Source organism: Corticium candelabrum, chromosome 21 (genome assembly GCF_963422355.1).
Source record: "Corticium candelabrum chromosome 21, ooCorCand1.1, whole genome shotgun sequence".
In the NCBI taxonomy this organism is placed as follows: Eukaryota; Metazoa; Porifera; class Homoscleromorpha; order Homosclerophorida; family Plakinidae; genus Corticium; species Corticium candelabrum.
Window position 1 is genome coordinate 3,842,418 of NC_085105.1, and position 26,634 is coordinate 3,869,051.

The 26,634-nt window shown below is 40.7% G+C and overlaps 5 protein-coding genes across 9 annotated transcripts in view; 4 read left to right on the plus strand and 1 right to left on the minus strand.

The window, feature by feature from the left end:
• The window catches only part of LOC134196556 (dynein axonemal heavy chain 3-like), a 49,224-nt gene extending 39,655 nt beyond the window's left edge, over nucleotides 1–9,569 (plus strand). Inside the window, 25 exon segments of the mRNA XM_062665716.1 lie at nucleotides 767–904; nucleotides 961–1,041; nucleotides 1,491–1,595; nucleotides 1,652–1,830; nucleotides 1,884–1,970; nucleotides 2,033–2,204; nucleotides 2,259–2,384; nucleotides 2,460–2,637; nucleotides 2,694–2,770; nucleotides 2,829–2,915; nucleotides 2,974–3,064; nucleotides 3,126–3,238; nucleotides 3,283–3,420; nucleotides 3,474–3,571; nucleotides 5,120–5,222; nucleotides 5,280–5,339; nucleotides 5,404–5,496; nucleotides 5,557–5,717; nucleotides 5,786–5,906; nucleotides 5,972–6,064; nucleotides 6,124–6,196; nucleotides 8,135–8,232; nucleotides 8,307–8,417; nucleotides 8,480–8,540; nucleotides 9,424–9,569. Of these exon segments, the coding sequence (XP_062521700.1) occupies nucleotides 767–904; nucleotides 961–1,041; nucleotides 1,491–1,595; nucleotides 1,652–1,830; nucleotides 1,884–1,970; nucleotides 2,033–2,204; nucleotides 2,259–2,384; nucleotides 2,460–2,637; nucleotides 2,694–2,770; nucleotides 2,829–2,915; nucleotides 2,974–3,064; nucleotides 3,126–3,238; nucleotides 3,283–3,420; nucleotides 3,474–3,571; nucleotides 5,120–5,222; nucleotides 5,280–5,339; nucleotides 5,404–5,496; nucleotides 5,557–5,717; nucleotides 5,786–5,906; nucleotides 5,972–6,064; nucleotides 6,124–6,196; nucleotides 8,135–8,232; nucleotides 8,307–8,417; nucleotides 8,480–8,540; nucleotides 9,424–9,569 (2,790 nt within the window).
• Nucleotides 8,565–13,368, minus strand: LOC134196555 (FK506-binding protein 15-like). 5 transcript variants are annotated; one of them, XR_009972541.1, is made up of 7 exons: nucleotides 13,220–13,368; nucleotides 13,006–13,143; nucleotides 12,329–12,943; nucleotides 12,078–12,268; nucleotides 11,920–12,012; nucleotides 9,050–9,127; nucleotides 8,879–8,985 (listed from the first exon to the last, which is right to left on the minus strand). XR_009972541.1 is itself a non-coding variant. In XM_062665715.1 (6 exons), exons 1-6 carry the CDS (start codon nucleotides 13,347–13,349, stop codon nucleotides 8,893–8,895), a joined length of 1,260 nt encoding a protein of 419 aa, XP_062521699.1. In that variant the 5' UTR covers nucleotides 13,350–13,368; the 3' UTR covers nucleotides 8,565–8,892. The 5 variants fall into 5 exon arrangements, 4 of the variants coding, with proteins under 4 accessions (XP_062521699.1, XP_062521697.1, XP_062521698.1 ...); XM_062665715.1 differs by lacking the exon at nucleotides 9,050–9,127 and having other exon boundaries at nucleotides 8,565–8,985; XM_062665713.1 differs by lacking the exons at nucleotides 8,879–8,985; nucleotides 9,050–9,127 and adding an exon at nucleotides 9,753–10,087 and having other exon boundaries at nucleotides 12,329–12,940.
• Nucleotides 13,369–14,201: 833 nt separating this feature from the next.
• LOC134196868 (uncharacterized) lies at nucleotides 14,202–15,941 on the plus strand. Its single transcript, XM_062666089.1, has one exon. The coding sequence runs from the start codon at nucleotides 14,202–14,204 to the stop codon at nucleotides 15,939–15,941; it is 1,740 nt and encodes a 579-aa protein (XP_062522073.1).
• A 747-nt stretch (nucleotides 15,942–16,688) lies between these two features.
• LOC134196346 (golgin subfamily A member 6-like protein 22) lies at nucleotides 16,689–22,021 on the plus strand. The gene is made up of 7 exons (XM_062665448.1): nucleotides 16,689–17,471; nucleotides 18,147–18,256; nucleotides 19,269–19,439; nucleotides 21,117–21,230; nucleotides 21,301–21,369; nucleotides 21,428–21,526; nucleotides 21,776–22,021. Exons 1-7 carry the CDS (start codon nucleotides 16,712–16,714, stop codon nucleotides 21,872–21,874), a joined length of 1,422 nt encoding a protein of 473 aa, XP_062521432.1. The 5' UTR covers nucleotides 16,689–16,711; the 3' UTR covers nucleotides 21,875–22,021.
• A 1,280-nt stretch (nucleotides 22,022–23,301) lies between these two features.
• The window catches only part of LOC134196930 (intraflagellar transport protein 81 homolog), an 11,482-nt gene continuing 8,149 nt past the window's right edge, over nucleotides 23,302–26,634 (plus strand). The window contains exons 1-10 of the mRNA XM_062666153.1: nucleotides 23,302–23,822; nucleotides 23,907–23,976; nucleotides 24,124–24,227; nucleotides 24,294–24,474; nucleotides 25,416–25,505; nucleotides 25,569–25,634; nucleotides 25,720–25,830; nucleotides 25,894–25,978; nucleotides 26,174–26,241; nucleotides 26,301–26,492. Coding sequence (XP_062522137.1) covers nucleotides 23,749–23,822; nucleotides 23,907–23,976; nucleotides 24,124–24,227; nucleotides 24,294–24,474; nucleotides 25,416–25,505; nucleotides 25,569–25,634; nucleotides 25,720–25,830; nucleotides 25,894–25,978; nucleotides 26,174–26,241; nucleotides 26,301–26,492 — 1,041 coding nt within the window. The 5' untranslated portion in view covers nucleotides 23,302–23,748. The remainder of the gene's footprint in view (nucleotides 23,823–23,906; nucleotides 23,977–24,123; nucleotides 24,228–24,293; nucleotides 24,475–25,415; nucleotides 25,506–25,568; nucleotides 25,635–25,719; nucleotides 25,831–25,893; nucleotides 25,979–26,173; nucleotides 26,242–26,300; nucleotides 26,493–26,634) is intronic.

The window sequence follows — 26,634 nt, forward strand, 5'->3', positions numbered from 1 at the left end:
ACAACAATTTGCATGAATTGTTTTGACGAATCCATTGCTTTAAGTTTTGAAGAAGGAAACGTTTAGTTTGCTTTTTCTGGCAGCTCCTTCAGGGACGGCAGGAAGTTGTCACATGTACAGGCACGCACGTAGTAGACTAGACATCTGCCTGCGCTTCCGTATACGTCGCCATGTTGTTGCTGCGTTTGTACATTTAAACATACAACACTACATCAGAAACATCGGCGGCTTGCTCTTCTTCAATCGAATCTTGTGTATTACCTCACATGCTAAAGTCACGTGCAACGACTAATGCCACGAATGTGGTTGTAATACTACTCTCTAGGGTGTTAGAATGGCACTACACTAATCATGATTAGGACCGGTGTGAACACGCTCTAATTAATACAAAGTTGGTATGTGCTGATCAGTGAGTGAGACTTGTATGGAAATGAGTTGGCTGACTTGCTTTATGCTTGACGTATAACATTTTTGTCTGAAAGCTACATGAAACTACTATGAACGAGGATGTTCTTTTTGGTTGGTTAATAGCAAAACTAATTTTTAACATTGCATGAATTGTATGTATTTATGAGTAGCTAAGACAATGCCTTACTGCATGGCTATTTGTCTTTGTCATCTGGTGGACATAAATATTTAGTGACGAGCCATTGTTGCCATGAGATTGAAAAATTTGTGTATGAAATGCTACAAATTACATCATCAGAGATTTAGCAAACATGCAGTGTGCATGTGTGATGTGTAATACTAGTAACTGATCTTGTAGGTAACTCTACTGAATTTCATGATTACACCTATTGGGTTGGAGGATCAACTATTAAGTATTGTTGTTGCTAAAGAGAAGCCAACTTTGGAGACACAGAAAAATGAACTAATTATTGAGAGTGCCAGAAATAAGAAACAGGTAGAGCACAGTAGGTTGTAACTGCATGTATCTTGAAATATTGTTTGAATATCTAGCTAAAGGAAATTGAAGATAAAATTTTAGCTGTGTTGTCCTCATCACAAGGAAATATTCTAGAAGATGAAACAGGCATACAGGTATGTTTAGATGTCACTTGATCAGTTTATTGAATTTTACTTGCTAACTGTTTGTTAGTATAATTTATTACATAGTTGAAAGTCTTTTGACTTTAATAAGTACGTGTTAATATTGGCTTAAATTGACATGGTTGAGTAAGTAATGAACAAATGTAACGGAACATAAAAATTATAAGGCTTTGGTGTTTACTGAATAGTGTAATTTTACATGTCGTTGTACATTCAGTGGTATTTATTAGTTAAGCAGTTGTTGACATTTGTGGTCAGGCTTTGCAGCAACTGAATGACACACAGAAATCAGGATTTATGGTGTAAAATTGCACAAAACTTTTCTCTAGCTTGTTTATGGACAATGCTAGCATGTGTATATAATTTTGTTATGTTATCAGAATCTTTTTGAGTGTATGCATATTGCATAACAACGTGAGTGTTGTTTTATGTTGCATTAGGTGCTGTCCAACAGCAAAATTTTGTCTGCAGAGATTTTAGTAAAACAAGAAGTTGCTTCTAAAACCGAAGATGAGATTGATAAGACAAGAAATGGCTACAGACTGGTACATCATACATAGCTAGCTGTCTAAGGGTGCTGAAATATGCAGAGTTTGTTTAGGTGGCAAAACACTCAGCTGTGCTGTTTTTTGTTATTATGGACTTGGCCAATATCGATCCAATGTACCAGTACTCTCTGTCATGGTTTGTCAATTTGTACTTGCAGTCAATAGCCGGAAGCAAACACTCTGAGGACTTGAATGAACGGATTTCTAGTCTTAATGATCACTTTACGGAATCGTAAGGCAGACATTTTCTTGTGATGTCTTGTATGAAGTTAGTTGTTTTCGTAGACTTTATCGGAATGTGTGTCGCTCTCTGTTTGAGAAAGACAAGCTACTGTTCTCATTTCTCTTGACTGTTGGCATTCTCAAAAGCAGGTAATTATAAAGTGTGAATGAATGGTTGCTGTGTGCAGTAACAACATTACAATATATTGTAGAGGTAAAGTTCTCGATCATGAATGGAAATTTCTTCTTACGGGAGGTGTAGCACTTGACAACCCTCATCCTAATCCGGCTCCCGATTGGCTCCCAGATAAATCATGGGCTGAAATTGTACGCTGCTCAGAACTTGAGTCATTCACCAACTTTTTTTATGACTTTAAGCGACTTGTGAGCTTTAACTGCTATCAGTTGTTTTCATTATGTTTATTTTAATATGTCCAGTGTTTACAATGGAAAGCTATCTACGATGATATCAATCCTCATCTTGTTCAGATGCCTGAGCCATGGCAGTCGAGACTAAATCAATTGCAAAGGCTAATAGTATTGCGATGTCTACGACCAGACAAGGCATGCACTCATGTGTTTGAATGTCTATGTTGTCCAGTGTTTAATGTGTTTCTTTGGTACATTATTTCTTATTAGGTTGTTCCAGCGGTCCAGAACTTTATAGTGGACCATATGGGTCTAACATACGTTCAACCTCCAACATTTGATCTTGCTGGGAGTTTTTCAGACTCTTATTGTTGCTCACCTCTTATCTTTGTGCTGTCTCCTGGAGCTGATCCAATGGCTAATTTACTGAAGTTTGCTGAAGACAAAGGTACAAAGGAACATGGAATTGCAAGTGCATGGTTTGATCTTTTGTAATGGCAATAGGGATGAGAGAAACTCATTGTCAAACAATATCTCTTGGTCAGGGTCAGGGGCCTATTGCTGCTATGATGATTGACAAAGTTGGGTGTTCAGGAAGTCTATTGTGTATTGAAATGTAGTATGTGTACCATCTACTAGGCGATTGAAGATGGCAGCTGGGTTGTACTACAGAACTGCCACTTGGCTACATCTTGGCTTACCCAGCTTCAGCAAATTTGTGAAGAAGTACATTTACATATGCTCAGTAAAATGTGTTCGTTTAATCTATTGATGCGTGATGTAGGTGATTGTGCCTGAAAGGACACATCCAGACTTTCGTCTCTGGCTAACAAGCTATCCATCTCCACATTTCCCCATTCTCGTTCTTCAAAATGGTATCATCAGTACAACTGGCAGTTACTGTTACCATTTGCTCACTAATCTGTTTTCAATTAGGAATCAAAATGACTAATGAATCTCCAAAGGGTCTGAGAGCCAATTTGCTACAATCGTATTTAAATGACCCAATCTCAGACTACACCTTTTACCAAAGGTAGCAGATTGAACGTGTTGTTGTAGATACGCATTTGACTGTGATGTTTATTGTGTGCAGACATGGAAAAAATTGCTGTTTGGGTTGTGTTTCTTTCATGCTTTGATTCAAGAGAGACGTCAGTTTGGTGCTCTTGGTTGGAATATTCCGTATGAATTCAATGAGTCAGATCTACGAATCAGTGTGAAGCAACTGCAGGTATGAAAGCGTCATGAACTCCATTTTACTGTGATGTTCAAATTTGTTTTTAGACTTTTCTCAATGTCTATGCTGAAGTTCCCTATGACGCAATATCATACTTGACAGGAGAATGTAACTATGGTGGGAGAGTGACAGATGATCAAGATAGGTGAGTGTGTGTGCATGTGTGCTTGCGTTCATTTTTTAGTGTGTTCACTATCTCAGTAAGAACTTTAAATGGAGTACATAAGGCTACTCCAATATGATTCATTGTTTCCCATAACAACAGGAGGCATAAGGGGATGCGGGCGGGCGGTTCATTATTCATTATTCATTATTAAAATGGCATCGAGAGCATGCTTTCATTAAAAATACACAAACAGCAAACAAACAATGCACAACTACAGTATACATGTAAGTCCTCACTGAAGCAGAAAGCGACAACAACAACAATATTAAAATCATAATATAATAGCAAATATTAAAATAGTCAGTTACTTCTTGATAGGTGGAAGATGAGAGTATGCTCCACACTGAGGGTATGCTTGGAGTAAATGACTGCTCAACGCCACAGTACACATAATGGTTTGAAACTGGGAGAATAGTACAGTTTTTCAATATTCAATAAAAGGAGAGTTCTTTTGGTCGGCAAGCATACCTCAGAAATGTTTACAATCGCCATTGTGAGTCAGGCGATTCTGTCACGTGTTCTTAATAATGAACACGTGTTCTTAATAATGATCAAATAATGAATGAAAGCATGCGGCTCCAAAAAAGGGTACGGGCGGGAAATGGGAAACGATGAATCATCTTGGAGTGGCCTAAGCGGGAAACCAAAAGAGGCCTCAGACAATTAGATGTCAGTTTTGACACACCAAGTTTATTTTAAAGAATTAGTGACATCACAATACTACTTGGAATTAGCAAAACTGTTGTTCAGTGGTTCATGCTGTTAATACAGCCATGAATAGATTAGTATGTCGTCACATCTTTCGCGCTAGATTTATGCATTACTGTAGGATGATATTTAGTTAAGCTAAGTGACCCTGTTGAGCTTAGAGCTAGCTTATCATCTTCAGTTTCAACAATGCCACTGATCATTGGTTCAACATGTACTTTGTCATATCTTACCACAGAATTGAGTAACTGATTGATGAGGCTACATGAACACTCAACTACTGCATGGTCTGCAGGAGACTCATGCAACCTAGTTTCAATTGCAGACCATGCAGCAGTTGAGTGTTCATGTAGCCTCATCAATCAGTTACTCGGCTCTGTTTGCATGGTAAAGATATTACAAAGTACGTTGAAGTAATGATTAGTAGCATTGTTGAAACTGAAGATGATAAGCATGAACAGAAGTTGAGTAGGGAATGATCAAATATCTATGCCACCTCTAGCTACCTAGTCATTAGTTATTGTTGTACTTGCGGAACAAAAATGTATTGCTACGTTTATGCATTTGTATTAGCAGCTGTGTGCTTTAATTCTCAATCTTGCATATTTGTGCACAATTCTGTAGGAATCTTACCACTTTACTTACCCAGATGTTGCACAGGTCATTATATATTTTGCGCACAGCGTCACAAGTGTCGGGCTTCTTGCTGTGCTATATACAAAAAATGCTCTAATAACTGGAACGTGTGTGTGTGTGTGTGTGTGTGTGTGTGTGTGTGTGTGTGCACATGACTGTGTTCTTAAACTGTTTCTGTTGTAGACGCCTTCTGATGAGCCTTTTGTCTAAATTTTATTGTCCTGCTATTGTGGACAGTGATAATTACAAGTTCTCTGCAAGTGGGATATACTATGCACCAGTAGATGTATGTACTTTATAATTTCTGTGAGCATTCATGTACAGAAAGATTATTATGTCACAGGGAAAGTATGAATCATACATTGAATACATTCAATCTCTCCCTCTTATGTCTCAACCAGAGGTACAGATCAATGTTTGATGGTTTATTTTTTACTTAGTTTATGCTTGTGCATGTTTGTTGTTAGGTGTTTGGTTTACATGACAATGCAGACATCACAAAGGACCAACAAGAAACGCAACAACTCTTTAATGGCATTTTGCTTACACTTCCGAAACAGGTTTAGTAGTTTTGTTTATATTTTTCACGTGCAAGGCTATGCAAGCATGAATATGAATAGACATCAGATGGTACAAAATCGTCACAAGATACCATCTATGACTTGGCTACAGATGTATTGGCAAAGCTGCCGCCTACTTTTAATGTTGAGGCCTTGCAGACAAGGTATCCTGTTTGCTATGAGGAGTCCATGAATACTGTGCTTATCCAGGAACTGATACGGTGCATTAAATGACCCATCTCTATGATTTGTAGTTTGTTTAACTTAATGTGGAGTTTGCTTTTTGCAGCTTTAATCGTCTGTTGAGTGAAATGCGATCAAGTCTGGAAAGTATTCAGAAGGCAATTAAGGGGCTGGTTGTGATGTCTGCTGAACTGGAGGACATATTTCATAGTATGTTGGTTGGAAAGGTATGAGGTTGCACTTTGGTGCAGAGAGGAGATCGCAATTGATTGAATTAGTGTTTGTACTGTAGGTTCCATCTTTGTGGATGGCAAAATCATATCCATCTTTGAAACCTCTTGGTAGTTATGTAACTGATCTTGTCTCTCGTCTCAACTTTTTTCAGGTTGCTCAGATTTGATTTTCTTTATGTGATTGTGTGGATGGCAGTTTGCTCTATTGCAGAAATGGGTTAGGAAGGGTCGTCCAAATGTGTTTTGGATATCTGGATTCTATTTTACACAGTCATTTTTGACAGGTATGCTCTTGACAGTTGTGTTATGACCGGCCGGTCATTTAACACCAACAGTTTGTTCTCATCTTTTAATTGTATGGGCATGCGTTCAGTACAGCCAATGTTTCATGAGACATGTCTCACATCAAGATATTATGTCATTTTATAAAGTTGCATGTTGAGTAGTGTACCTGTTCATGCTTTAGAAGTATGTCTTATCTTCTAGTTTGCAGGTGTATGCTTTGTTGTTTCTGCGTAATGGATTGGTTTACAAAATTTGGATATGGTTAAGCTTGAACAAGATGTATCTAGATGTACTTGTTACAATGTAATTTTCTGCATGACTAAAGCCTGGTTCACAATACACCTCATGTCGCATTGCGGCAAAGGAGGCCGTTTCTGACACAATGTGTTGGATAGGATTTGTTCCTATTCCAGAACCCGTCAACGCGAGACGCGACGTGACGTGTTTTCTTTTGTATATTGTGAACCAAGCTTAAGTTATCAGTTGTCATAGTATAGTCCAGCAGTGCATTAACTTGGAAAACAAAGGGAAACTTGGAAATGAACTAATTATAACAAGTGCAGCTTAATTGCTTGCAGCTGCTTATGTTTTTATAAATGGTTTCAGGCTTGTCCTTTCTAGGGAAATATTTCATTAGCATTAGCCTAATTGACCAAAGTTTGTGTTGTTATTAATTTGAAACATTGGCCAAAATGCAACAAGTCAACACATGTAGAATGTCATTGTGAATTAAGCGCTACAGTCAATACAGAATGCTTAGAGACTTTTTAGTTCATTAGTTCTTTAATTAATGTATACATGGCAAAGCTGCTGAGAAAGCTGAAACTCCTATCAGATTCACTCAGATGAGGTGCTATAGCACCACCATCACTTGTAGGTTCTGCAACATTACAAACTAGCAGCCCTGTGATTGGGTTTTAATGTGGTGTAACTTCCTGTCATATACAAATGGACGTATGCAAATTTCAACACTAAACAGCTAGAGCAGTCATCATTATGCATGCTCTGAGTAATAGATGATATAAATGTTTAACAGTACCACAGGCGTAGATCATTATTATTCATGAGCTAAATCTTGTTGTGGCATGAATTTACATGCAAGTGTAATAAGCTTTGCTTTGGTTTGTCTCTGTGTTTGAGATTTGGACAATTTCTTTCTCAGATTGGGAGTTTGTGGTTACTTTGATTACTACTCACTAGTACTGTTTCATTTGGTCTTATACAAACAAAAGTCTCTGATTCAAACCTGAAGCAGTCAGTCACATCTCTGACTTTAGATTTTCACTGCTCTACCACTAGGTTTTTACTCCTCTGTGGATAGAATAAACAACTGTGTAGTTGTGTGTATTCTTTTACACAAAAGAGATTTGATTTTCTGTCATGCATGATTCTGTACCATCAACTCATTCTGATGACATCCATAAATCCAGGGCACAAGATCAATGCTTTGATGCCTTTGAATTCACTCATCATTATATCAAAGACGTGATATGCTCGATATTGCCTTGGATGCAGCATGCTGTCTCAACAAAATGGACAGTTTCTACATGATGAAGCTGTGAAGTTTTTCTGAGAAAGGGCAATGTTGTACAGTAGTTAGTTCGTATCAAAAACTCAAGGATTTGAAGCTACACTGTACATAGTTATATATAAATGTTGTGTTTATGACAATCGTTCACTTTCTCAAATTGTATTGTATATTGTATGTCAAGAAATGCATTAGCATGGAACAAGTACTATAGCCACACAACTGCTTTGTTGCATTGTGTTGCTGTCATTTTTGTTCTGTGATGTGGCTAGACCAGGTAAACTAACAGAGTTGTTTGAAATTTGGATTTTCTTTGTCTTTAAAGACAACTGCTGTCAACTCTTTTAGTTGTATGAGCTTTGATACCAGCTTATTGGTGCATAAAACTTGTTTTGCTGATGGATTTCAGGCGCATTACAGAACTTTGCTCGTAAGTATAAGATACCAATTGATCAGCTCGGTTTTCAGTTTGAGGTGCTTGATCGAGACTTTGAAAAAGAACAGCCGGTAATACATTACCTTGAAGACCAACAGACTGGATGGACTCTTGCTGTATCTATCAGTATATTTTGTGGTTACAGGGTGATGGTGTGTTTATCAGAGGCTTATTTATGGAAGGTGCTTGTTGGGATCAAGACAAGCATGTAATCGGGGAGTCACCATCCAAAGTTCTATATGACTCTGTTCCTGTTGTGCGTTGATATATTTTGTCCTAGAATAACTACCGATGGTTTTATCTGTTTCGTTTGTATAGATCTGGTTACAACCGCAAGAGAAGGATAACATTGAGCTGAAAGAGACATACTCTTGTCCTGGTATGTCAGATGCACTTTACCAGTGATGTTGAATAGCGTAAAGTTGCTGCTGTGTCAATACTAGTTTGTGCCATATTTTTGTGTGACTCTTCTGTCTGTCTGTCTGTCTGTCTGTCTCTCTGTCTGTCTCTCTGTCTGTCTCTCTGTCTGTCTCTCTGTCTGTCTGTCAATACATATATTTTCAAACATTGAACTATCTATACACCATCTAAGCAAAGCAACTAAACACTACCCAAGCCAATAGGGCTTGATTCTATACCTACGACTATTTATGTTTACGACTATTTATGTTTATGTGGTTGTTTCTTGACACAATCTTGTTTATTTTACTGTCATTCTCTCGAGCAGTTGATCATTGTAGACACACAGAAAACACAGATTTCCAGTATGACTTGTGAAGGTTGATGCATTTTTGATGTAATTTGTGACTTGTAATCTCAGATATCTATAATGACAGACAAACAAGCGGTTTCTTAACTTTCTTACCTAAGGCACAGTGGTTTACTTACAAGTCCTAGCTAGATTGTTTCTTGTGTACATCATTGCATATCGACTCTGTCTCAAGCGGCAAGTAACGTCATGAGTTACTAACAACAGAGAGCCAGGATACAGGCATTTTATTCAAGTCTTGTTTGGATGGCAACCCATTTGCTGTTCAAAAGTTCTATTGAAATATTACTGCATGTTTTAGGAAACATTCTGACTACAGCCAACGTTTGTCTCCAATGACTGACCATGAGATGTTTGTCTTTCTGTCCACTTTGCCTGCCTGCTTGCACATCTGTCTGTGTGTCTGTCTGCTTATCTGTCTTCATGGTCATTTTGGGAGCACTTTAAGATCTTTGGTCATTACCTTATTAGTATTTGTCTTTGCAATTATTAGTATATAAGACAAGTGCAAGGAGAGGAGTTTTGTCAACTACAGGTCTTTCTACCAACTACGTATTATCAATGAATTTGCCCTCTGATCAGCCAAAAAGCCATTGGATTGATCGAGGTGTTGCTCTGCTTTGTCAGCTGGATGATTAGCTATCAAAATTTGAACAAGATAAAATACTTATATATATTAACAATTTACTGTGTCTGTGGTATATGCATCACTATTTTACAATGCCACGGCTTTTATTGAATGTTTTACTATATATCTACGTTTGAATGCTTTTATTGCTACTTTTTGAAGGATTATTTGTACAATGCTCACATTTGGAACAAAGTATAATGAGCACTACATCAGATGATCAGATGATGGTGCAAGTCTTGCTGCCTTTCGCTTGCTGTGGTGGCTTTTGAGCAGAAGTTCTACCATCATTTGCATGCTTCAAGTTTTTGATTCTTTTCATTAGATCTTGAATAACGGCATCCTGTTTTTCGGAATCTCTGCGTTGTGCCAATTTGATTTCTGCCATCTGATTGGTTAATTTGTTGATTTCCTCTTTGAAGATAGCATTAGTGCTGCTCATTGCTTCTTTATAGTAGCGCTTCAGGACTTCTTCCGCTTCACAAAGAAATGTCTGCAGACTAGTACATTTCGTTTCAGCTTGAGATAGCTGTGCAATAGACAAGAGTCAGTGTGGTGTGTATACAAAGCTTTGGTTATACGTACAGTGTAACTTAGGACGAAAATTGGGTCTGCCTACAGTCAACTGTGCTACGTTAGTTCTAATTAGTAAAGACCAACCATTTAGATATTTTGAGGTGAATTGACAGAGTTGTTGAAGAACTAAAAGAGAATTGTTAACTTTTTAGATTGCTGTACGTGTGACTGTGCATGCGTGCGTGCGTGCGTGCGTGCGCGCGCGTGTGTGTTTGTGTGTGTGTGTGTGTGTGTGTTTGTGTTTGTGTATGTGTGTGTGTGTGTGTGTGTGTGTGTGTGTGTGTGTGTGTGTGTGTGTGTGTGTGTGTGTGTGTGTGTGTGTGTGTGTGTGTGTGTGTGTGTGTGTGTGTGTGTGTGTGTGTGTGTGTGTGTGTGTGTGTGTGTGTGTGTGTGTGTGTGTGTGTGTGTGTGTGTGTGTGTGTGTGTGTGTGTGTGTGTGTGTGTGTGTGTGTGTGTGTGTGTGTGTGTGTGTGTGTGTGTGTGTGTGTGTGTGTGTGTGTGTGTGTGTGTGTGTGTGTGTGTGTGTGTGTGTGTGTGTGTGTGTGTGTGTGTGTGTGTGTGTGTGTGTGTGTGTGTGTGTGTGTGTGTGTGTGTGTGTGTGTGTGTGTGTGTGTGTGTGTGTGTGTGTGTGTGTGTGTGTGTGTGTGTGTGTGTGTGTGTGTGTGTGTGTGTGTGTGTGTGTGTGTGTGTGTGTGTGTGTGTGTGTGTGTGTGTGTGTGTGTGTGTGTGTGTGTGTGTGTGTGTGTGTGTGTGTGTGTGTGTGTGTGTGTGTGTGTGTGTGTGTGTGTGTGTGTGTGTGTGTGTGTGTGTGTGTGTGTGTGTGTGTGTGTGTGTGTGTGTGTGTGTGTGTGTGTGTGTGTGTGTGTGTGTGTGTGTGTGTGTGTGTGTGTGTGTGTGTGTGTGTGTGTGTGTGTGTGTGTGTGTGTGTGTGTGTGTGTGTGTGTGTGTGTGTGTGTGTGTGTGTGTGTGTGTGTGTGTGTGTGTGTGTGTGTGTGTGTGTGTGTGTGTGTGTGTGTGTGTGTGTGTGTGTGTGTGTGTGTGTGTGTGTGTGTGTGTGTGTGTGTGTGTGTGTGTGTGTGTGTGTGTGTGTGTGTGTGTGTGTGTGTGTGTGTGTGTGTGTGTGTGTGTGTGTGTGTGTGTGTGTGTGTGTGTGTGTGTGTGTGTGTGTGTGTGTGTGTGTGTGTGTGTGTGTGTGTGTGTGTGTGTGTGTGTGTGTGTGTGTGTGTGTGTGTGTGTGTGTGTGTGTGTGTGTGTGTGTGTGTGTGTGTGTGTGTGTGTGTGTGTGTGTGTGTGTGTGTGTGTGTGTGTGTGTGTGTGTGTGTGTGTGTGTGTGTGTGTGTGTGTGTGTGTGTGTGTGTGTGTGTGTGTGTGTGTGTGTGTGTGTGTGTGTGTGTGTGTGTGTGTGTGTGTGTGTGTGTGTGTGTGTGTGTGTGTGTGTGTGTGTGTGTGTGTGTGTGTGTGTGTGTGTGTGTGTGTGTGTGTGTGTGTGTGTGTGTGTGTGTGTGTGTGTGTGTGTGTGTGTGTGTGTGTGTGTGTGTGTGTGTGTGTGTGTGTGTGTGTGTTCCTGTAGGGATTCACAGTGGGGGTCCTATCACTGAACCCTCCTATAGGGTACCTCACGGGACCTTGTGTTCCTGGTAGTTCCCTTAACTCAAAGGAAAACACGCTATCTTCAGCCGTTGGCAAATTGAAAATGGTGAAAAGGTTAGGGTGTGCCAACCCAGCAAGCTGGTCACCTGCTTTGGTGAAGCGAGACCATTAATTAACGCTGGCTAATATTAGTACCTTGTCTTTAAATGATTTCAAGTCAATTTGTAGACTTTCTTTCTCTTTGGCATGCTCATCGAGTACGCTACGAAGTGCTTCTGTTTCCTTCATCTGCAGATATGGTGTGTACAATGGTAATGTACAATATTATAACATGTCGAAATTACAAGCCGTACCTGCTGTGATTTTTCCAGCTCAGATTGCATTAGCTTTGCGTTCAGCATTTGAATCTCATTGCGGAGTATGTCTTCTTTACTTTCTTTCTTTGTCAGCTCAGTACGGGTGAATGTCAACACGTTTTTTACATTTGTCAGTGTACTTGTTAGCTTCTCAACAGGACGGACATCTTTATTTGCGTCCTGGTCTTCTAAACAATTTTTAGTCAACGGTATAGTTCTACATGTATTTAAGGTGATATTTTGCATACTGTCTAGTTGACCGTAATACTCTTCAAGTTGAGGTAAAGTAGGAAGACTTTTGGGTCCTTTGTGTCTTCTTTCTGTCGGATCTACCCTAGACATATTTCGACCTTGGCTGTGCCTGTCTTCTGCTGTCCGCGTCGTAGTCTCGGTTTCTAGGCAGTGAGATGATGTTGGCACAGCCTGTTGGTGTGTTGTAGTTGCTTCGGGTTTTTCTGCGGTACTACATGTCTGTTTCTCTGTCATGACGTCGTGTGATGTCTGTCTAGTATCATGCAGATCAAAGTCGATGCCATCAGCTTGTACGGATTCGATGGCTTGTTTTTCTGCTTCGATGCAGTCGATTCCGTCTGTGATGAAAGTACGTTCTGGTGCATGAATGGCTGCAGTGACAGTCGCATCTGATATGTCGACGTCGCATGAGTTATCTTCCTTTTCTGCTGTAGATGCATTTGTCATTGAGGTTCTTTCAAGTTTAGCACTAGAACTGCCTTCTTGTCTAATTTTTTGCTCTTCGTTAACATTAGTGCTACCCTCTTGCTCGACTTCTTCGTGTTTTGTCTCATCACTAGGATTGGAGCAGGAGCAAGCTTCTTGTTCGACATTTTTAGATGTTGACTCTTCTTTGACAAAAACAGAAACAGGATTTGTATCGGTGTTGTATGATACTCATTTACTCTATTACCTGCTAGAGATGATTCTCTTACAATCATCTTTTCTTCTACGTCAGTATGTACACCTTTCGAATGAACGGCCATCTCTGTATCGTTGATGAGAGCCACTGCGGCCGAGTTTTCGATTTGTTCCGTTACCGTCTGTTTTTCTTCGAAAACACTCATTAATGTAAATTGCTCTCTACCATCTAATCTCTAACACATCAAGCGCAGCAGCAGGCTTACCATCTTTTGTTGTAGGCGATGTGACCGTATCATCACCTCTTATGTGCTCGTCTTCAGGACCTCCACATTCACTCAATTTCGAATCTAGGGATTCGTTTGGCAGCGGTCGAGACACCTCTGCCTCACTCATTCCTCTTACTGGTTAGATAGACAAGTTTTAATTAATTAAAGAAACGATTCCATTATTGTGACGTAACACATGAATCTGCTTTTCTATAAAAAATTACCTGAAACAATCGTATAGAGATCTGATTGTGCACTAAGGTAACCGTATACACGTAAAGGATATGCAGTACTAATATAGCTCAAGATCGTCCTCCTTTCCTATAACGTACGCATCAAAGTTATGCTAATAACTAAGCATCATCTAGATATGATCTTAGCCATGTTAGACCTGCTCCAAGTCCTATACAAATTGTATAATTGAGGCGTATCTACCGCGTCATGTGAATTTTCGATTTTCATGTTACGTGCTGTTAGCCTGCTCGCACGTGAGAGGAGGTGCCTGAGCCGCTCGCACGGAGGGAATGCTTGGCTCGCGAAGCTACCCTGGCTGGCATAGGACCAGATAAGACTATTATCATACGCTTCTGGCCATAGAAATCGGCATTTCTTATAACGCCCTGCATAGAAGCAGCTCTAGACAGGTTTGGTGTATAGTCTAGAGATAAAAACAAGAGAATACTACGCCGTACAGACACGCTTTCACAGCGACAGTCCAAATTAGGTTGTAGACGTGCGTCTAAAATAATGCCGTCTTTCCTCTGAAGCCGGGCCCGGATATTACGATGATCCTAGTCGTCAGAGAAAAGAACCTCTAGAATTGTGATCAGCTCGCGTTCTCATCTGGATGTTCACAAACATCATGGTGCTCAAGGTCTCAAAGAACAGATTCTATGGTAATATCCCGTCTCCAATTGTAGTAATGTACTATTTGATTGAAGCTGACTTCTCCAACAACAATTTTAGTGGTCCTATCCCCATGGACTTCTTTCTGCTAGATGCTGTTAGAACGCTTGACCTTCGAAACAATGCAAATATGGCCTCCATCAATGAGGCTGGTGGCATGCCATGGTTCACTGCACAAGATCCAAACACAAGAGTTAGAGAGTTACCACACCAGTCTTTCACATGTCCCGCATTCAAACTCAACAATACCAACAATGGTTTCCTCCTTGTCAACAGTTCTTACTACCATCACATCTACTGCACATGTGACCCGGGCTTTTATGGTTACAGAGGAGAGTGCTTGACCTGTCCAGCTGAAGGAAAATGTAAAGGAAGAGAGACAAATTCTGTTATTGAAATGCCAGTCAACTACTACCCATCAACTTCAAAGCAAAACATGACTGCTTTTGTTCAATGCAGTTGGTTCTATCAAAATACTTTCCGCTGTAACCCAAAGGGAAACTGTACTTGCCAGCTCTCTAGTAATGGAACCACATGTGACAGCCACTGCACATGTGCATACAACTCTACAAGCCGCCTGTGCTCACAATGCATTCCCAATTTCTATAGAGAGGCTGACATCTGCCTGCCCTGCAGTGACAATAACTTAACCACAATCGTTGTCATTGCTGCAACTATACTGATAATACTTCTCACGGTATGGTTGCTTGGGAGAATAAAGCCGAACTGCATATCTCCAACAGTACTGAAAGCATTCAACATCAGTGCGATGATCTTCCAAATTGGTCTGGTAACATCACTCGGTATAACAAAGATTATCTCTACCTATGTGGCTGAACTTTACATATTTGTAGTCATTTTTGCTATGTTTGATTATCTTGCAAACATTAAAGTATTCGCTGTCATCCTTTTAGTGTACTTTCAAGTGCTCAACTCGCTCAATGTCTCTTCACAATCAGTTGACTGTCAACACTGTTCATTCGCCAACTTTCTCAATAAACGTGTGATTGCAAAAGTTATACAAACTGCCAATTTCGATTTTAATGGCATTAGTTGCACTTTTCAATTCCTCACATCTCCATTTGGAAAGCTTGCAGCTCTAGCAGTAGCTCCATTGGCACTGGGCATTATCATCATTGTTGGCCGGCTCATAGACTATTATTTGCTTGCTCGCTTGTGCACAAGAAGTAATGAAAATGAAATTAAAGAGCATCACCAAACAATGACCAACAACTCTAAGTCGAATATCATATTCTTGTTAAACATCTTTTACTACCCAATAGCACATGCTGCAATCAAAGCTCTCCTTCCATGTGAAAGAGCACCAGGAGGCACGCAAGACTACATGACAGCATATCCTTGGATCAACTGCAGCTCAAATGACTACACTAAGCTAGTCATTCTTGGGGGCCTGGTCACTGCACTATACGTCTGTCTTATTCCTATTGTCTTCTTGGTGCTTCTCAGAAAGTATGCTTCAAAGAAACAGGAAAAAGAGGAAGAAATTGAAATACTCTCGACAACCAAAAGCATTGGTGAAGAAGAAGAAGCCAAATGGTTACACAGTCTTTGCTCAAACTACAAGACGAAGTATCGGACATGGTTGCCAATTATTCTCATGCTTCGCCGACTGCTCATTGCTATCATTTTGGCATCATTCAAGCAAGACCAAGCTGATGCACAAGCTTTTGTTCTCACTATTCTCTTGGCAGCCTCAATCACCATTATCACTGTGCTACGCCCATACCAGAACACAACACCGTGGCAACTGGAGAATGCAGCAGATGTTGGAGCATTTGTCGTTATTCTGTAACATACAACAGCATGTCCAGCAGACAGAAAGTATCACCAGTAACGGTCACGTTTGCATTCTTTCTCAACATGGTGTTCATCATTGCAATGGTGGTCGCAGCAGTCGGTCAGGCAGTGTACGTTTTCGAAAAAAACACAAAGAAAGCAGACCTTCAAGCAAGTACACGAAGCTTCCAGGAGAAGACAAACACACTGGCACACCCTGATCCTGATTACGACAAAGAACAGTCTTGCAATTCCACATAGTACATACAAGCATGCAATACATAGTTAACTAAAAAAATCATATAGAAAACGAGTTTATTTTCTCAATTGAACATAGCTTACTATGTAAAGTCAGCAATAACAAATACCGGTATAACTAGTGTTCTCACTGCACTCAGTGTTTCTTCTACCTTGTGCGACCTAGACAACGAACCAAGCTATTTATCTTAATTAATCCTAAAGGGTCTTTTCCGTACCAACACTCACCTGTTCGCTTCGCTTTTCTTTTCTTTGCTTTGTTGTGACCACCCGATGTTCTTTTCCTTTCATTCCCTTCTACAAATAAAAATTGACTACACATGCACACACGCGTGCAGACGGTCGACCGCGTAGCCTTTCTTTTCTAGATCTCTCCTTTAAGTGCTACCCAAATCCTGGGACTGTGCAAATATACCACAAGTCAAGTAACTACAGACATACTAGTATACCAAGAAACTGCTCTGGGCCATAGTTGATATAAATTGTTACCAGGAGCAACGCAAAATGGCTGACGACGCGGCTGAAAGCATGTCTCTCTTCAAACGTCTCACCGACTCTTTGTTGAGCGTTCAGGAAAAGAACGACCGTCTTTTGGAGGCTATAGAAATTGCCGAGAGTAAAAGCGTTACGACATCGTCATCGGAAGTTCCACTTTTGAAGAACCTGCGTGCGCGACTGTCGGCCGTTCACGCGCCCAACGCAGCTCTCGTGCGCGACCTCAAGAGAGCCGGCCAGCTGTTCGAAACGAAAGCGACGGCATTCGAAGCGTCAAAGACACGCTACGACCGACTTCACGACGAGTTGAAAGTCGAGAAACGTCAACTGGAGCAAAGATGGCGGCAACTGGACGAAGAAGCGAAGTCATTCCGCAAAGAGAAGAGCGACTGGAAGGAAAAGCTAGATGCAGCGAAGAGAGAGATAAGTGAACAAAATGATCATCTTTCCGTGTTGTCTGATCGTCTAGCGGGCACAAAAACCGTATTGGACAGCAGAGAGAGTGACCTTGTTACACAGAGAGTTCTATTCGAAGAGGAGCGGCTGACGAGAACGCTGGATCATAGGCCATCGGATGTCGAGTTGAATGAGATGAAATCTCAGATCAAATTTCAGATCGAGAGAGCGATGGAAGCGGAGAACGCGCGATTGAAAGCCGAACTTGCCGCTCATCAGCTACGAGAGGAGACGAAGCAGATGAGTAAGACAAACGAGAGGTTGAGACGAGAGGCGACGCAGTCGCGGCAAACGTCAACAAGGACTCTGCAACAATTTGAGAAAAGAACGAGTGAAGGTATGTGTAGGCATGCTGTAGTTGATGATGAAATGATGTTGCCACTGATGGTCATAGATCTGTTGGTGACTGGACTGTCGTCACGTATTATACTATGTAGTTACATTCATAGGTTTAGGAAGTTTTTAAAGTTTGGGATCAAACATTAGAATCTCGTGCAAGAGAGTTTGTAGATCCATGAACTCCTGTTGCCGCTATTTTTGTGCATAAAACAAAACTTAGAGGCTATTTACAAGATCTTTGTAGTTGTGTGAGAAAGCGTAAGTTTGGGTGACGCCATTAATTAAGCCGACGTCGTGGGCCATGCTCAAATTGGTCCTCGCTGGCAATGCCCTGTGTGTGTCATACTCTTCCGTCTCAGTGTTATAGATCTTTTGGGGCATCTGATAGGTCTTTTGAGTCAGAGGTAGCTGGATGAAGGCAAGCAACTACACAGCGTACTTTGTAAGGCACTGCCACGTTCAGGAACACACACACACACACACACACACACACACACACACACACACACACACACACACACACACACACTTGTTCTGCCTTCTGCATGATCTCAAATCAATCTCAAATGTAGTTAATTCTAATACTTTGTTGCTGATAATTAATGAGTACACGCAATTCATAATCTATCTGGGAAGTCAAATGATTATTACTGTGTACCTGTTATGTGCGTAGCTAACAGACGGCTAGCTGAAATGAGTAACGAGCTGACAAAGGCACATGAACATGCAAAACGCTTTCAGGAATTGCTACTGACTGAGAGAAGAAAGCAAAGAGGAATGAGGGTGAGTAAATGACATTTACAGGTAAAACGTAGTTCATGGCGTCATAACAACGTAGACATACTACTGTAGAAGAAATTAACATTAACATATTAGAAGACACATCAATTTGAATTATGCAGGTGCACATTGTTTTGATTAAAAATTGAAACAAGGGTTGACAATACACTCAAACCTCCCTTATCCAGACCTCCGAGATCCGGGCACCTCCCTAGACCGGGCACCTTTGCACCCTCGGAAACCCTGCGCATATATGTCTTGGGGCTCCAAGGTTACACACCGCGTAAACAACAAACTCCCGTATGTTCAGTCGCATTCACGTGCCAGTGCGTGGGAGTATGGCTTCGAAGAAAAGAAAGCGCGCCTGCATCAGTCTTGAAACGAAGCTCAAGGTCATTGATGAAATCAGCAAAGGTCAGTCACAGAGACACGCCTCGGAAATCTTCGGAATTCCGAAGTCTACTGTGGCGGACACGTGGAAACATCGTGATAAAATCAAAGACCACGTGTTTGCTGCCGAAGCACCAGAAGAATATGCTAAGAAGTGGAGAATTATTAGAGATCCTCATTTTAGTCAACTAGATCGCTCATGCTACGTCTGGTTTACACAGCAGCGTAGCAGGGGAGCCCCCTTGTCGGGTCCTTTGTTGCAAGAGAAAGCTCAGCAGCTTTTTCCATCTCTGTATCCAAACGACGACCCTAGTTCCTTCAAAGCAAGCTCTGGTTGGCTGGAGTACAAGAGTGTACATGCATCTTCCTATCGTAATGACACTTAGCACATGACAGAATTAGAGTACAGTACATTGGACATGTACATTAAGGTGGTCTGGGACTCCAAAGCTAACGCGTTACCTCTTTCTTTTATCCGGACATTCTGAAATAGGGGCACTCCCCGGTCCCATATTGCCCGGATAAGGGAGGTTTGAGTGTATACAATTTGATATGTTTGTTACTGTTTGTTTGTTATATAACTTTGCTTATTTTTATCTTTCTCTAACTGTGTTTGCTCTGATAGCATGTTCTCGAGAAGCAGTTTCAGAAGGGTAGTTGGGAAAAGAGTGATAATCTAGATGGAATTACTGCCGAAGCTAATCACGCTTATATTCAGACCCTCAGTGAAACATTGGGACAGTCATCTCAGAAACGATCACCCATCAAAGTAGAAGATATCATCCGGAAAAATGAGGTGTGCTTGTTATGGAATGTAGATAAATACAAGTGTAGCTATCCCTTAGTATATTGTAACGTAGTTGTTAAAGATAATGGCAACATGCTTAGTTATACTTTGTTTGTACACGCACTTGTTTACAGTGCCAGTCTTAGTTGGCAAATGGTGTGATGCGAGCATAATGCATGGTTTTTCAAACATCTTGGGATCCTCTTTGTTTGACAGTTGTAAGCTAACTTGGCCTACTTATTACATTGATGTGTGTTAGTGCAAGTGGGATACATCTCATACCGTATAAGATGAAATGTTGGCAGGAATTTATTTGGCAGATTGGCAGAATTTTTAGTGACCATCAATATAAAATCTGCCATTAATTTGGCCACCAGGATATGTTGACGTCATCACCCACGTGGATCAGCTATCTAATGGCGAAGTGGCAGTAGTACGTACGTCATGCAAATGAAGCCACAAGATGGTAGGTAATCCCTGCTTGCCGTCTGTTGTGCCTATGAATGAGGTCTTGAGGCTATGGATGAAGCTGGACTGTCACGTTCACTTAGGTCCTGTTCTTTGCACTGACACAGCAGTTCTTCATCACTGCAGTTCTTCATCACTGCAGTTCTTCATCACTGCAGTAGTTGGAGACTAGTAAGTTAGGGAAATGTGAGCCATGAACACAGCTGTCAATCACAAACTCCTGCATGACCACTTATGGTAAGACATTTAACAGTTATCAAACAATGATGTCCAACCACCAAAATATAATCCACCAATATGCTTTGTTTGTCAATTTCTTAGCAAACTGCCAAAAACATTTCCGCCAATGTTTCATCTTATACGGTATAGCATTTGCAAACTTGCACCCAGTACTTGACAAAGTTTCTTCTCCAACTGTATTTTATAAACAGGATCTGGCTTGTTTTTATGGCATGGGTTGGCAAAGGTTGGTGTGGGTCGGCTTGTTATGCGATGGCAGCGTGCTCATGCCAACAGGGTATTAGTCAGTTTTACTGTCTTGGGGCATAGTATAGTTGCAAAAGTCTTACTAACCTTATTGTCTATAAAGCTGGAGGTAGAACATTGTTTGCCATTTCTACCAAAATCATGTTGGTCAGGAAGGCAATGGTCTCAAGTGCACTTTGTCTGAATGATGTGTGCTGATGACAATCTATTTATGACACTTTACTAAACAAAAAGACTAAAAGGAACACTTAGTAGAACATTTGCCAAGCTGGCAGAACAGCTGGCAGAATGCTATTTTATTGATCTGGTACAGCTAGTGAACAGTTGTTTTTCTTACCGGGTTACTACTGTATCTGCGTTATAACTATGGCAATTTATACATTCACACACACACACGCACGCATGCACACACACACGTGCACGTGCACACACACACACGCGCGCGCGTATCCATGAAATGGCAGAATTGACTGTAACAGATGCAACTATTGTTTCATGAAAGAAATGTGACAAGTGAATAAAATTTTAATCAGAATTATAACCTTGAGACTTATAGTTAGCAGAGAGTGAGTTTTTATTGGTTCTTGTTAATTTTTGCCATCATTCATTATGGATGGGGAGTTGAAGGTTGAAGGTGTGTGGGTTGTACACATATATTCTTATAGCAAACCTTTCTAAGTGTTTTTGCTAGTGAATACATGTCAATGACTAATAATTCTTTTGATAATACAGGGTCTTCTTCTTGAGGTTGCTAGTCTGAGGGCTGATGTCAAGAAACTGAGAATTCAGAATGCAGAATTGGTGAAGAAAGTGAAAGGTGCACACGCAGAAAATACGTATCTGAGGGCAAGTGAAACTCAAACGCTGCCTGACTTTGAACAAATGTTGCTATTATTCGTCTGATGTTTTATGACAGTCTCAGGTTTGTGCAAACATGGCAGACAGAGTAGAGCTGCAGAGGAGATTGGAGAAGTCAGATAGACAGGTATATTATTTGGTACATGCTGACCTAGTTGTTGGTGCTGTAGTGTTGTTGGATATAGTATCAACAATTGGAGGCATCTCTTACTCGGCAAGCTGGAGATTGGATTGCTCATAAGAAACTTGCGCAGCAACTGGAAGAGGAAGTCAAGTGGAGTCAGGTGCGTGTGTGATATCATGACTGACTGAACAGAATAGGACTGATATTTGTGATGATATGCGGTGTGACATGACTAGTTGGAGATACAAGTACATATATGAATGTGTGGTTTGGAGGATAAATTGATTTACTAACAAGCCTTTTTGTATCTGTTGATTGACTCTACATGTTTAGGCAGAAAGACGGACAGACTATTGTTAAGTTAATGGTTAATGCTGCTAGAACTTGTATTAAAGACGATTGATTTTAGATTAATCCGATTCCTGTCTTGGGTGCTGCTAGTCGTGCTTCTTCTTATCCAAAACTACCTCCACGTCATAGTCGACTTATTCAAGTGGAAAAGTGGTGACTCTTGTTTTTTAGCCATTTGGTATACTTTGTATTACAGTTCTACTTCATTAGTACTGGTGGTCTTTTCTGTTTTTAAAATTTTATACATTTATCTTTCTTACAGATGATTGAAATTGACACGAATTATAACAGTATAAAACTGTGACAGTTTGTTGATTTCATGTTCTACTGCATTGTTTCGTTTACCGTATACAATACCTAGTATCGTTGCGAACCGTACAAGATGCAGACATTGTAGCTTTCTTCACATAGTAGTCAGTGATATTGGTATTATACCACTTAAGGTCAGAGCCTGTAGTGAAAAGTATGTGCTTCTTTTGCTGTTGCTTTTGCTTATAACGTATTTCCTCGAATAGTAACCAGTGTTTGATTAGTAACCCTGCTCAAATAGTAACCCGTGGATCTGATCAGTTTGAAAAAATAGTAACCTGTGCTTGATTAGTAACCCGGTTACTAGTCAGGCGTGGCCACCTTGGGATGTCGGAGACTGCAGGGACATTATAGTGTTTGATAAGGAGGACACTGAGTAAACTACTGGTAACTGAATAGAGGTTACCGTACGTAACTTGACAGTTTGGCATGTGTCAAGAGTGTTTCTCTAATACTTGCCTAGCTCTGTACTTCAACTTGAAACATGATAGCGGACATTGAAAAATAGCAACCCAGGCCTGACTAGTAACCCTGTAACTCGTGGTTCTGATCAGTTTGAAAAATAGTAACCCACAGGTTACTATTCGAGGAAAATACAGTAGTTTATGTCTATTTACATACTTCAATTGGTGCTACACCTATAGCTGAGTCATCTCTTGGATTTTACTAAAGACTGCAGCGTCTGCAGTACTCAGAAGGTATGCTGTAAATTAACTTGCAACTGTGTAGCTGTTACTCTGTTGACTAAAATTGAATTGCAACAAATGGTTCACGTAATGACAATGCACACAGGTATATAAGTTCTGGCACACTTTAGTCTGGCTACAAATTTAGAATAAACTCCTGTGGCAATTAAGGATTCCAGATTCTAGTGAGGCGTGTTATTGTTAGTACAAACATCATGCAGAGATGATCTACATTTTGGCATTGATATCAATGGTCTTGAAATTGGGAGTAGTAAATTCACTTGCAAATTGTAGAAGACATTGTCAATTGCAACATTCACACTCAAAATTGGTTGGAAGAAATTGCAGAACGCTGAGATACCGACAGAATTGTCCATGTCATTGTGTTTCCTATTTGTAAAATAATTTTCTGTGTGTGAGAGAAGTGCTGGTAAACAACGACTTGAGTGCACATAAATTTACTCACACGTATACGTACAGTTGTCATGAAACAATGGCAAACGAAAGCAGTTTTATTTTGGCTTAGAAATGTACTGGGTACGTGTGTCCCATGTAGAAATATACATTTACGACGTACTCCACCCAGCTGGACGTCGTGGCGTGCGTCTGTAACCGAGCTGCTTCGGGGCTGGATCTGGCGGATTGCTTGAGATCGGGGTCACTGGTGTGCGTTGTGCTATGTCGATCGGGTGTCCACTCTAAGTACGGCATCAACATGGGCGACTGAGCAAAGGCTTTGGCGTCCAGGTTGCTAGAGAGAGACAAACCGGCCCAGGCTGGAAACAGAGCAGGCAAAAGTCTCCGTGGCGTACGGTAGAGGGATCGCACCCGTGAATAGTCGGCACATATCAGCCCGTTCAATACAGCAGAACACAGTTCCTTTCTCGCTTTTATTTTTCTCCTTACTTCATTGCCCTAGTTATCTTATTTAGTTAGTATACGGTATCTACAATTTGATGTTTAGTATGACACTACCTACGCGTGCGCGAGCTTGCATTTGCATTTGTTTTGCTGTGTCGCTTTGTTTCTGTATACTATGAGTGAGCAGCTGAAATTTATAGTCGAAAAATTGAATGCAGAGCCGTTTAGAAGAAGTTTCAACTTGATAAGGTAAGGAAGTCTCCTCTTTGGGATGACCATAGCAACGGTTGTCATGTGATACCGAGTAAACCTTGATCGTCATGTTTCTTGTAGCTTCGATGCTTTGGAGCCTTTAAGTCTCTTGCAAATACTAAATGATGTGTTTGCAGAAATCAATCCTCAGGTGAGGAGATTCATTGCCACAGTGCTTAATTTTAGAATTTAATACCTAGATAGTGAATGCTGTAGTCTAACGCATTGGTTTAAACGCTCTCTCCTTCGTACAAACTTTCTCTTGTTATTGTATATGGCATATGGTTATTCTTTGTAGCATAAAGTTGATCTGAGAGAGGAGCCACCTGAGCAAACTGTAGTCCGAATGTTGTCATTTCTTCGAGTCCTCAAATATCGACCCAAAACAGAGACAGAAACAATGTCAGTCATTAGATCCATTGATGTTGTATTCGTTTTTAAGACTTTTATGTTGCTGTGTTTATTTAGGGCCACATTTCGAAACAGTCTGATTGAGGGCAAGAAGCACATTATCTACCCCATACTTGAGTGGCTACTAACACGTCTTCAGGAGTTGAAGAAGCGAGCTTATCTTGCTAAGTTTCTAGTGAAAGTGGAAATTCCAGCAGAACACTTGCAAGACGACCAATTAGCAGACATGTACCAAACAGTAAGGAGTGTGTGTGTGTGTGTGTGTGTGTGTGTGTGTGTGTGTGTGTGTGTGTGGGTGGGTGGGTGGGTGTGTGTGCCTGCATGCATGCATGTGTAGTAATACCTATGTATCTACGTTAATGGTTACTGTTGTAGTAGTTAGGGGAGTGGATATTGTATTTTTCAAATACTACATCATGTTTAATTAGGGAAACATTTATGCTCAAGTTCCAAATATATGGGCATCTGCATAACATAGTAGTCAAGAAGAGTTGGGACTTGTGAGGTGAAAACCTTGAGGTTGGCTTGTAAGGAGACAGAGACAATCAAACATTATAGAGTTGATTATATACTACATCTACATGAAAAGTATACGTCTTAGTGTTTATTTATGTTAGTTCAATCAATATCTAAGAACGGATGCAGCATAGATCTATGGTTCCAGTCCATAGGGAGGTTGGTCAAATCACCTCTCTTTCTTCGGCATGCCGGTTACCCCGGGGTATAACGGCACCCTGGTAATCCCTGGCTTAAACCGGCATGCAGCTAAATGTGCGGAAATATGGTATTTAGTCTGTTTGCTTGTTTGCCAGTCTGCTTGCTACACACACACACACACACACACACACACACACACACACACACACACACACACACACACACACACACACACACACACGCATGCATGCACACACGCATGCACGCACACACGCATGCATACACACACGCATGCATACACACATGCACGTACACATGCACGCATGCATGCACACACGCATGCACACACGCATGCATACACACACACATGCATACACACACGCATGCATACACACACACACACACACACACACACACACACACACACACACACACACACACACACACACACACACACACACACATGCACACACGCACATTATAGTTATTGCGCTTAACTGAGTTGTATTGTGTTGTTTACAGTATGAAGATCTTATGGAGCAATTCAAAGAGAGTCATAAAACAGTGGATCAGTTTCGCACATCTGGTTTCTCTACAGTTGAAATACGAAGAGTCAGTGCTCATTAACTGTACTGCAGTGTCAGCGTCAAAGTGTAACATGATAAGATGTGATAGGATATCACCAACATGGAAGACGAGCGAGAGCAACTACAGAAACGAGTGGAGAGACTAAAGAGAAGGGTGTGTATTGACAACAGTCACAAGAGTTTCTGTTGTTGCTCTCTTGATTTGATCAATGTGCAAACTTTGTTTGTTGATTGTGTAGGCTACAAATGTGCAGGACAACGAGCAAATGTTGTCGGCATGCCGTGATCTCAGAGCAGAGAAAGAACGTGAAATGCGTTTGGTGGACATGAAGAGGGAACTGAAAAATCAAGTACACTATTAGTCATCGATGATGCAATGTTTATAAAATGTTTTGTTATTCTTGTCATGTTAGTTGCTTCATGCTGACCAACATCTGTTTCGCACAAATCAACAGTTGAGAGATCTCAAGGCATCTTTAGCAGGAGCATCAGCAAAGAGTAAATTATTTTATAGAGATATTGTGTAGTATCGTATGATTGACAGATACGATGGATAAACAGCTTGACAGACTGATTAGAGACTGCTGTAGCTAAACTGATGACTTAGTATACACATAGACAGGCACACAAATACCAGGAATAACCCAATGCTGTAGTTGTAACATTTGCTCTTGTCTTAATGTATTACTATAGGTTTACTACTGCAGATGAAAGAAGAGAATAAAGTCAACTCATACATGTGCAATGACAAGTTGCCAAAAGTAATATTGATATTATTGTCTTTGTTCTTGACATTGATGTAGTTGAAAGTGATGTTTAGGAGATTGCTGGATGTCGTAAGAAATGTGTGGACATGGAGCAAGTTCTGTCTATGCCAGCTATCTCAGAATCAGATTTAGACGAACTGCAAGAAGAAATAGATCAAGTCCATAGTGATATCAATGCACTGGTGGAGAAAAAAGCATTACACAGTAATCCAGCAGATGACAAGCTGGCTGTCTTCAGACAACAGGTACGTCTAAGTTGCTGTTGATCTGAGTGTTGTAGTGCAGGCTTTGAATTGGGAACTTTTGTGTAAATACAAGGGATATTTTGATGATCGTACTGATGGCCCTGATTCAATTGCTAAACCCTGTTTGGATGGAGAAATTAAG

Coding starts and splice junctions, on each gene's coding strand:
- LOC134196868 (XM_062666089.1), top strand. CDS start 14,202: ATGGACTTCTTTCTGCTAGATGCTGTTAGAACGCTTGACCTTCGAAAC.
- LOC134196346 (XM_062665448.1), top strand. CDS start 16,712: ATGTCTCTCTTCAAACGTCTCACCGACTCTTTGTTGAGCGTTCAGGAA. Junction 17,472..18,146: donor TGAGAAAAGAACGAGTGAAG/GTATGTGTAGGC, acceptor TTATGTGCGTAG/CTAACAGACGGCTAGCTGAA. Junction 19,440..21,116: donor ATATCATCCGGAAAAATGAG/GTGTGCTTGTTA, acceptor TTGATAATACAG/GGTCTTCTTCTTGAGGTTGC.
- LOC134196555 (XM_062665712.1), bottom strand. CDS start 13,349: ATGAGTGAGGCAGAGGTGTCTCGACCGCTGCCAAACGAATCCCTAGAT. Junction 12,944..13,005: donor AAGAGAATCATCTCTAGCAG/GTAATAGAGTAA, acceptor TTTTTGTCAAAG/AAGAGTCAACATCTAAAAAT. Junction 10,088..11,919: donor TGAAATCATTTAAAGACAAG/GTACTAATATTA, acceptor TCTATTGCACAG/CTATCTCAAGCTGAAACGAA.